Source organism: Drosophila tropicalis, unplaced genomic scaffold (assembly GCF_018151085.1).
Source record: "Drosophila tropicalis isolate 14030-0801.00 unplaced genomic scaffold, ASM1815108v1 contig_443, whole genome shotgun sequence".
In the NCBI taxonomy this organism is placed as follows: Eukaryota; Metazoa; Arthropoda; class Insecta; order Diptera; family Drosophilidae; genus Drosophila; species Drosophila tropicalis.
Window position 1 is genome coordinate 5,869,852 of NW_027172907.1, and position 10,418 is coordinate 5,880,269.

General features: G+C 38.7%; 1 protein-coding gene and 1 long non-coding RNA gene across 4 annotated transcripts in view; both read left to right on the forward strand.

The window, feature by feature from the left end:
* The first annotated feature begins 236 nt into the window (after positions 1 to 236).
* On the forward strand, positions 237 to 9,065 carry LOC137574042 (titin). Its single transcript, XM_068286146.1, has 9 exons — positions 237 to 945; positions 2,008 to 6,619; positions 6,701 to 6,954; positions 7,018 to 7,072; positions 7,150 to 7,351; positions 7,412 to 7,915; positions 7,975 to 8,131; positions 8,188 to 8,397; positions 8,459 to 9,065. Exons 1-9 carry the CDS (start codon positions 540 to 542, stop codon positions 8,974 to 8,976), a joined length of 6,918 nt encoding a protein of 2,305 aa, XP_068142247.1. The 5' UTR covers positions 237 to 539; the 3' UTR covers positions 8,977 to 9,065.
* A 363-nt stretch (positions 9,066 to 9,428) lies between these two features.
* LOC137574359 (uncharacterized) overlaps positions 9,429 to 10,418 on the forward strand; it is a 56,360-nt gene continuing 55,370 nt past the window's right edge. Inside the window, exons 1-3 of one of the 3 annotated variants that reach the window (XR_011031988.1) lie at positions 9,429 to 9,809; positions 9,870 to 9,985; positions 10,054 to 10,226. This is a non-coding gene — a long non-coding RNA (uncharacterized lncRNA). Of the gene's footprint in view, positions 9,810 to 9,869; positions 9,997 to 10,053; positions 10,320 to 10,418 lie in introns of those variants that run through there. The other 2 variants (XR_011031989.1, XR_011031987.1) reach the window with 2 other exon arrangements.

Below are 10,418 nucleotides of genomic sequence, written 5' to 3' on the forward strand. Positions count from 1 at the left end.
CGATATATGTAGATGTATGTACGTATAAAATAAAGATTGTTTGATAATTTGCTGTTATCAATTGTTCTTACATTAAGCAAAATCTAAAAAAATCATTTATGATTTTACAAAGTGTCATGTTCTAAAACCTTTAAGATTAAAATATATTTTAATTAAAATTCTCTGTTTCATATAACGATAGCCTTTTCTGGTCTGGTAACTCTATGCTGTCAACATTTAATCAGCTTCAAAGATACGGTAACACTTAGCAAATGTGCGCTTGGACTGCACATGGGCTGGTTCTTTTTTTTTCTTTTAACAATTTTTTTGTGTTAAAAACGTTAAATAATACATAAACTGAATTAAGCCTGCAACTGCATGAAATACGTGTTTGCGTTTTAACTGTACGCGAAAATTGTATAAATGGTAAATGTTTTTAAAAAAAGTGCCCGAAGACCAGACCAAAAAACAGCTGCATAAATACTGCGAAATTTGTGTGAAATCCTAGCAAATGAATTGCGAAATTATTAAAACCAAGCGTTAAATTGTCCCTCCTGAATATGGATGAAAGACTGAAGCATGATATAATGGGGCCACCATCGCTAACTAATCCAACTTTGAACCAAAATCAAATTAATGCGGGTAACAACAACACCAACAAGAATTCGTCGCAGTCGTCAAAACGTATTATAAATAAAATTCCTTTGGATTTTAATAAATTAAAACAAGCTGGCCTAGATCGTAAGCTGGCTGAAGCCTTAAGCAAGCAAAACAAAAATGACAAATATCCACAACAACAACAACAATTACAACCACACGAAACTTTAATGTCGCCTGCTTCCTCTTCCTCCTCCTCTTCTGCTGCTGCAATCATATCCGGTGAAGCTGCAGCAGCAGCATCATCACTTAACTTACAGGCCCAGCATCAACATCAAGGGACAAACCAAATGTCACAGCGCCAGCCAGGTAATTAATCCTAATAGAAGTGCAATTTTTAATAATTTTATATTATTGTAAACAATTTTGTTAAGTCTGCCCAAGTTCTGAGCAATTTAGTTATAAGGGCGCTTAGGTAGCCCGTGCCCACAAATTCTTAGGTGGCGCTGCTAGTTAAGATGCGGCGTCATTTCGATTTCTCATCGGGAATATTTCAATGTTCAAAGCGTGGGTCAATTTATCCTTTTATTTTCGTGATGGAAAAGTTTTTGCTTTTTTTTTTTCCATCTTTGACTTAAAAAAAAATACAATTACTGAAAATATTAATTAAATATTTTACATTTATATTTATTTGACATATTGAAAGCGTTAACGTCATGCTCGTTTTTTTATATACCTATTTAATCATTTCAGAAAGAGAGAAAGAAGGATAAAAAAGTTTTTTTTTATATTTTACTTGGTGAAAGTTTTTAAATAATTTAAATAATTTTTTAAATATTTCCAAATTTTTGTTTTACTTTTTCCTAATGTTCTTTTAATTATTTTCAAGAGAAACAACTTTTTACTATATATTGTTTTTTTTTTTTACTTGACGTAGGGATTTTAGATATAAAAAATTAAAAAAAAAAAAAACATTTTTCTTTCTACATTATAATACATTAGTTTGAGAAGAAATACTTTTTAAAAATTTTACACGATTATTCTATTAATTCATTGCATCCATTACGAAAACAGAGCATAAGGGCAATATCCTAATGCCCAATTAATTTTTTTTTTGAACCCCAACCTAGGGATCTAGATTCAAGTGCCACCCTCGATGCCTGCTTGTAGCCTCTTTCGTTGGCTTAGCCTGTAAACGTGCGTTTTTCGTAGTGTAAGAAGAAGTCGCAAGACCGCCGATGGTTTTCTGGCCCGGGTTCAAATCCCAGCATGTGTCAGATGTGTGTAAATTATAATTTTTATGTGTGGGCATTGTTTTTATTATTATTTATGAAAGTTTACAAATGTATTTGTATTTATTATTATCTATTATTTTCTTAAGAATTTTTAAACATAAATAATTAAAATTTAATTTCATTGTTGTACTCTTAGCACCACAACCGATTAAAAAGCGTTCGTTTATATCGAATTATATTGAAAAAATTGTACCCGAGACAACGACGGCGACTTCAGCGAGCGAACGTTCATTACATGTTAAGGCAATGCTTAAAAATAGAACATTAAATAACAACAAATCATTAATAGAGCAGCAGCTACCGCAGCAGGCAGCAAACGGTGAAGATGTTGGTGGTGGAACCACATATATCTATCAGACACCCAAAAACTTGAATACAGCACCACCGGTTGATTTTACAGTGCCCATTGCCAAAGCGGATTTGACAGTGCGTCCAAAGAAACCACCAGTTGTCCTTAATTTGGTCAATCAATTGCCGAAACAACGGGCAAAATGCTTCCAGTTGCCTACAGTCAGCAATCATCATCATCAGCAGCAGCAGCAACAATCATTCATGGACTTATCTTCATCCACATCGACCTCCTCATCTGTAAAGAGTCCATCTCCGCCATTAATTGTTTTAGAGAATAAAGTGCTGGCCCCCAATGAGAAGATCAATTTAAGTGACTTACATTTGCCTACAAGATCTATGACAGTTGCTGCTCCGCATACATCCAATTCCACTCAAGAGAATATCAGTGAAATGACCAAAGTAGCTAATCCTAAGACATTATCATCATCATCATCATCAGCGTCATCTGGTGGTGGTGTTGGTGGTGGCATCAAAAAAGTGATTTTTAATGCCAATAAGCTGAAAGTGTCACGTGAGAAACTTGCTGAAATAGCAAAAGAGGTGCGCGAGCAAGTGAAGCAAGTGGAGCAAAAGCCAAAGACATCTTCTGGAGAGTCAAGTTTTCAAACGTTTCCAAATACATCTCCTTTGCAATCGCCTTTGATTTCACCCGTAACGTTAGTATCACCGCCACCACAGAAAACTTTGTATCCCGCTCCCATTGCTGCTCCACCAGCTCAACCTTCTCCTGAGAAGCCATCTTCCATATCTCCCGCAGTTTCATTAATCACACCAATATCTGTTTCTGATCCATCGTCAGAAGACGTGACACCAGAGGTAAAGCCAAAGATTCTTTCTGCTGTTGATTACATTGCCCAGTTAACAGCGAATGATCCGAATTATGAAAATAGCTTTATGGAATTATCACCCGAAGAGTTAGAGATGAGTCTCCACTTTGGTTATACAGCTCCCGTACGTAAATCAGCTGTCCAACTTGAATCACAACCACAATCTGAACCTGATCCTGAACCTGATCCTGAACCTGAACCTGAACCTGAAGTCAAAGCCGTCGCTGTACCCGTACCTCTAAGCGAACCTACTGAACCTGAACCTGAGCCTCCTAAGGAAGATCTGGCAATTGGTAATATAGTGAAAATTCAGGATATTGATATATTACATGCCACCATGGATGTGATGGATGGTGATACAGCCAATGTCCTACGCATTAGTCCCAATGCAATTAAATTGCAGAGTATGCTGACTCCCGAGGGGAGCAATATGATTGAGCCAAAGGATGTGGAAGCCAGTAAAAAAATACGAGTGACTAAATTCAGTCAAAATTCGGAGAAAGATTTAAGACCACAACTAAAGTTGAGTGAAACGTCGAAAACTATTAAAATGAAGAAGGCAAAAATAAATCTAGTAACGCGAAATAAGAAGCCACCAATCAGGCAAACTGAAGAAAGACACAATGGTCAGGAGCGGGGCGAACAAGAGAAGGAGCTGTCCCAAGTGATTGATATTCCAAAAGCTGAAAGTCAAGAGCCGATTATAGAGACAAATGATACTACAATAGCCAACATTGAGCTTAATGTTATCCAAAGTCCTTCGGAAGAAATTCAACCAAAATCTGCAAGTGAACGCGATCTAACCCAGCTATATCATCCACCTAAAATGCCCAAGCTTAAGCACAATAATAATAATAACAATAATATTGTTGAAGAACCACCTCAAGCTACCAATAATGTGTCTCTAATAGATATAATCAACCAAGAGCCACCTCCATTGCAGGGTGAAGCTCAGGTGCCATTTCGTAAAGAGATGGAAACCGAACTTCAGCCTGAACTGGAAACTCAAAATGAACCAGAACCTGTAATTGAAACTGAGACCTCCTCGAAGCCAACAGAGGCAATGGGTATACAAAATTTATTAAACCATTTGAAAGCTGAAAATATTACGCCTCCGGCAGCAAGTAAACCAATCACCAGCAGCAGCAATACCATCTCTTCTCCACCATCCAAGGTCGTGCCCAGAAAGAAACTAGTCAAAACCCGACCCTTTCTAGCCAAACGTGCCTCAAAGTCAAATGGCAATGAGGAGACGTTGGCTCCAATTTTTCCCCGTAACGGATCACTTTTGGGTGAGATTCAAACAAATGGCACTGTAAATCGTCTGACCTCTTCAAGTACAAGCGAAGATGATGGAATGTTTTTGGCTGTCCTATCTAAGGCTAAGAGAGTGAAGCACTTAAAGTCAGTCCACGAGACTGATATCAGCGACGATGCAACACCAGATTATGATGAGACCGAGGGCGAGACCGAGTCACAAATGCCGAAGGAGAAACCAAAGACTGATTGGAATCTGTGTGGCAAGAACAAAATCGATGTTTCCATGGAAATGGAAGATGACAACAGCTTAGACCAATCCAATCACAGTTGGAGCGAACAAATGTCAATTGAAGAGCCAAGTCCTCATTCTCCTCCTTCAGAGTCTGGTGAAAATGTAAGCGTGGCTCCTGCATCTGTGATTGATCCTCCCAAAGAAACGGAAAAAGTTTCTGCAGTGGAAGATGCCAAGTCGGAAACTCTCAACGATCCAGCAACAATTGAAGAACCTGTAATTATAAATCAGAAGTTGGAACAATCGATGGAAATTGAATTATCTCCAACTCCATCAGCCGATGTAGCAGCAGCAGCAGATGTAAAGCCAAAAAAATCGAAAAAGAAATCTCCTAAAAGAAAAAACAACAAGTCAGATGATTTAAACCCGTCACCAGTGCTGGAAAAAATGAATGATGATTTAATGGATACTGTAAAAGACAAGGTCACTGACGAGGAGAGAGAAGCGACTCTTAAAAATTGTCTATCTAAAGAAACTTCTGATAAACTGATGGATGACTTAAGGCTTAAAGAAGAAATCCCTTCCCCATCAAAAACAAAAAGCAATTCCCCGGTTCGGCAAACGGATTTGGAAGTATCAGAAGAGACTGCCGAAGTATTGGAAACAACACAAAGCGCTCCATTGGACGAATCTTCAATGAATTGCCCAGAGGTAGATGAATCTCTAAGTGCTTCCCTATCGCTGGTTGCATCCAAAGATGAAAATCAGTTGTGTGGTAAACAAAATGATGAAGAATTGTCGGATAAGCCTAGTAGTAAATCGGTCATATCTGAAGGCCAAGATGCTGTAGAACAACCTGCTTTCCCTTTGATCACACCCAAACGTCGTGGTCGTAAGCCAAAGGCGGCAAAGGCGCCTCAAGTCCCAGATCAAACACCTGAGCAAGCTGCAGTGGTAAAGGAGGAGCAGACAAATCTACCTAATCTAATTAAACCTAAACGCCGTGGACGCAAACCTCGTAGCCTACTAATCGCTGAGGCAGCTCAGGCTGCTCAGCTTGCTGCGGCTACTGTGGATGTTGAAAAGGTTGAACCTAATCCTCCAATTATAACACCCAAACGTCGTGGTCGTAAGCCACGCAACCCAGCTCCAGAAGTAGTAGCCGAAGTTATGAAAAAGGCAGAAGGGGAGGAGGAACCTAAACCTTCAAGCGTGCCACCCTTGATTACACCAAAACGTCGGGGTCGTAAACCACGTAACCCAGTTGAAACAGTGACCACAGAGCCGCAAAGTGATAAGGATCCGGAGATGGAATCGCACCCGGAGCCACCCAAAGAGAATGAAGTCGTTGGAGGAGAAGAAAAACCACATACATTTGCCGCACCTCTGAACAAACCAGCACCCAAACGACGCGGTCGTAAGCCACGTGTTCATGAGGAGCCTCCAGCAAAAAAAACAAAATTTTGCGACCAACTCGATGAAAGTTTTGACGAAGCGAATTTCGTAGGCGGCCCCATTGATCTGGGACCACAGAATGTATTCAATTTACGCTTACTCCTCATACGTAATCGTGAGCAATTAGATAGCGAAGAAGACTTACGGGAAGAGGGCAGAGGATCGGGGCCATTGCAATGTGGCTTGTGTCTGGTAAGGACCAGCAAAGACGGTTGGCAAGCCCATTTGGATGAGCATTATGGCATAGGTTGGACCACAGATGAAATGCCTTCGTCGGTTAGCCGCAGCGTCATTATCACTTTGATGAGCCTCTATCTCAAGGATAACAAAGCCAAAGGCTGCACTTGCCGCCTCTGTGGACGTAAGCTATCCTCAGCCCTGGGCATGGTGGGACACTTGGAGAACTGTGGCACTACGCCACAACGCTTTGAATGTGAATACTGCAAACGTATGTATTCGAAACTCTCTCTCATTCAGCATCAGCGCAGTTGTTCGGGCCGCCTAATGACCCAGAAGGACTCCTCTAAAGCTGGAGCTGAGGACGATGCCGAGCAAGGTGAGGCCAAGGAAAAAGAACCTGTGTACAGCAACTCAGGACGTGCCAAACGTCGATCTACCATCAAGTAAATCCTCAAAACTTTTATTTTTCCTAAAACACACACATTTGAGTTCGAATATACATTTTTTTTTTTTACCCTTGCCAGAGCCGAAACAAAACTAAAGAAGATACGCGTTCAAATGCAAACAGGCGATGAGCCACAGAATGCCAATGATTTTGAAGGCGACTCCTCCGACTATGATATGAACAAGGATAAGGAATCATCGGATGAATATGACTCGGATGGCGTTAATTCATCCCTAGCCGATGACGAGGATGCAACCAATAAAACTCCCACGGCCGTAAGACGTCAAGTACGTCGAATCAAAGCAACACCATCATCACGTTTAAAAGCAAATAGTAATTAAAGCCAAATATCAATTCACAACTCAAATACTAAACACTTGAAAAACTAAATTGCAGTGTTTTCCCGTTATCGCATCTTGGGGGATGTGGTCACTAAAAAATGGAAGCAATTGTAAGCAATCAATCCCTTGCATATAAATCAAACGACGATCAGTTAGTTAACTACATTGCATGTGAATATTTTTGCAGCACAAATTTTAATTATGCCAAAGATGCATTGTATGCAGACTGCTTGCCAAGCTATGTGAAACTAGCATGGACAGACGCCTATGAGCTGCTTAACTCCTCCAGGCAAACGAAATCCATGCGTTTTGCCTATGATAAGGCCAAAGACGAATGTGATTGGCGGGAACTTAAACCATTGGAGGCGATTCGTACAAAGGGTAAGTGGGTTTAATATACCAGAAATCGTCTGATTGATAGAAATCACTCTCATCCATCCATTTAATAGATGAATACATCACCTATTTGGGGGGCACCTGTTAGGCAACTGGAATGGGCTCCATTACCAAAGACAGTTGGTGAACAATATCTTTTGTGTTCGCTGCGTCGTAGGATGCATGGATATACGCGTAACATCGATGCCAAAGAGCATAATGCCTTAATGATGCTACTCAAATGCACATTGGATACGAATCCTGCTGGCTCAGCTAAAGTTTGGCCTCTACAGACGAAACTACATTATGGCATACGTGTGCCCAAGGGGCCAGTTTTTAGCTTTGCTTTCATGCCCAGTGGCGGCTATATGGAATCATCAAATCGTTTGGGTCTTTTAGCTGTTGCCACAGCTTCGAGTGATGTGGAAATCTATGCCCTGCCCTTGCAAATAACATCCGATGAGGTGAAACCCAAGTGCGGAGGTGATTCAGTTATTGAACTTAATTCCCAAATGACTCTCTGCTTAGATATGAATGATTCTGTGCAGGATCAATGCACAAAAGTCTGTTGGTCGAAAGTGAGTTACCAGGCCAAGAATTTCAGAATCCCCAATAATACGTTTGTCCTTTTTTGCAGGGCTCTGGCCATGGTCTGTTAGTTGCGGGCTATGCCAGTGGCAATGTGGCCCTATGGGACATAAGCGACACGGAAGGACTTAATTGCTTTAAACTCAATAAACATTACTCTTTTGTGCCTTTGCATTATTTCTTTCTTGGCGAACTAAATATACAAAGTAAGTTGAGGGTTACTAAATTAAGACAACAACCAAACTAAGTGTTCCACTTACAGTTCTGGATCTTCACTATGATATGAGTGGACCACGTTGGCTGGCAGTGGGCACGTCGACGCGCAAACTGCGAGTCTATGATATTCTCAATTGTTCGCAGCCTGTGCCACTTGTTGGCGATGGAGTTGTGAATAACTTCTTCAAGGGATGCATCACATGGCCGCCAATTTGGGAGAACATTGCCATCGGCTGCAGTAGTATCTTTCAGATACGTAAGTTTGAATTTTCTAACTGATATTTTGTATGGAATTTTGATTTCTTTTGATTTTGTAGGCTTCACCAGGTTATTGTTATTGAATCCTTGTGGATTACTCTATAATACCAAGTCGCTGGATTATGTCCTATATACGGCACGTGACATACACTTTAATTGTGCGGAAAATTATGTGGCTGTGGTCACAGAAAACGGTGACTTGGTGTTTGTAAATCCAAGGGAAATGAACATGGATCCAGTGATACATAAGGTATCCTACAATTGCCGAGCTGTCTCATGCACTGAGGTATCTAAACTAAGTTCTGCGGAATCATCATCGAAACGGGACGTTGCACTCAAACCCGATGATTTTCAACGTGATTATGGTGTGATTATTAAGCCATTATTACCAATGCCCAAAGAGAACAAGGATGACTACTTGATGGAGTCGCGACGTCAAAATACTGAGCTAATGGCAATGATACGTTTAAATGTCGTGCGCTGCAATTCGAATAGACTAGCTAATAACTGGGTGGCTGTGGGTGCGGAACACGGCATGTTGCGTATTCTAAATTTTCAGCGAAACGATTTCTTTTAAAATACACACATATATCTTCATATTTGTAATTTTGAGATTATAACTTATTGCTTACCACATAATATGAAACACAATAACGAATTTGCTTTGAAAATAGATGTAACAATTTAGAAATATATAAAATTATATCTTAATATGTATGTATATGCCATACAATATATACATACATACAAACACATATATTTATTATAGCTGTTGTAATTATTATAATATTAACATATTTTATATGAAGTTAAACAATGTTATTTGCCTGGCAAATGCATAAAAAGTCACATTTTTGATTTAGTCACATGTATATCTCACAATAAAGACAAAGAAAATCTTTGAAATATTTTATAAAAAGCAAATTACTCACGTGAAATTTGAAAACTTTTTCTTCTCAACATCTCATACTCCTCGATATTAATGTCAAAAAGAGAAATTTAAAGTCAAATAGTTTTTTAGTTCTAATTCATTTTCATTTAGTAGTCAACTCCACACGGAACTTAGTCGAAAAGTTTCTCAGAAATTATATAAATAATAAAAAAAAAAAACAAAAAAAAAAAAACAATTCTATAACTATGTCGAACGGTGAAGGCGATAAATTGAATGTTGGTACAATTTTGGAGGAGTATCAAGAACGTGTCCAATCAATGGTCAACAGATTGAACCACTTGGAAAATAATTTAAATAACTTAATGTTAAAGAATCTTCGTCGTAAACGTGAAAATCAACGTGAACGAGAGGGGGCCCATGCTCGCAATAAAAAATCCATGGATGACATAAGGGTTAAACACAAAATTTTCAAGTAACAGGTTATTAAATGTATATACAAACTTTGAGAAACAAAAAATGTGAGTAAAAATTTCAATATTCCTAATATAATAATGTGTTGTTAATTTTTGATTTTTCAGTTTTCCATTCTGTGCACACACCTCTCTCTCTCTCTCTCTCTCTCTATATCTATCTCCCTCTCTCTCTCTCGCTCCTAACAACTGATAACAATTATCATCCATAACCAATAAATGGGGTCTGTATAGAGTAATAACCTCAATAAGTCCTGGGTTTACACAGTTTATTTATTTTTTTTTTTTTTAGAACATTTCTCATACTTACGAATTCCTAAAGACTCGGCGTACTTGGCGTATCGAAAGGAGAAGCTCCACATTTGACTAATCTCTGAAAATTGTTACCCAATGAAGTGAATGCAAGTGAAATCAATCAAGAAACTAAAACACAAAGTAAAGTTAATTAAAAATGTTTGAAAAATAGTTCTCCCCATTTCTTTTCTTGTGGATTTTTCGATTTAGACATTTATTTACAACATCATGATATATGTATATATATATTTTATATATTTGCTCTGTTTTTTGTTTTTCTTTTTCTCTTTTAACAATGATCAACTACTATGATCTATGATAAGCAACGACATAAAATAATAAACCTGTAAATTGTATATAATA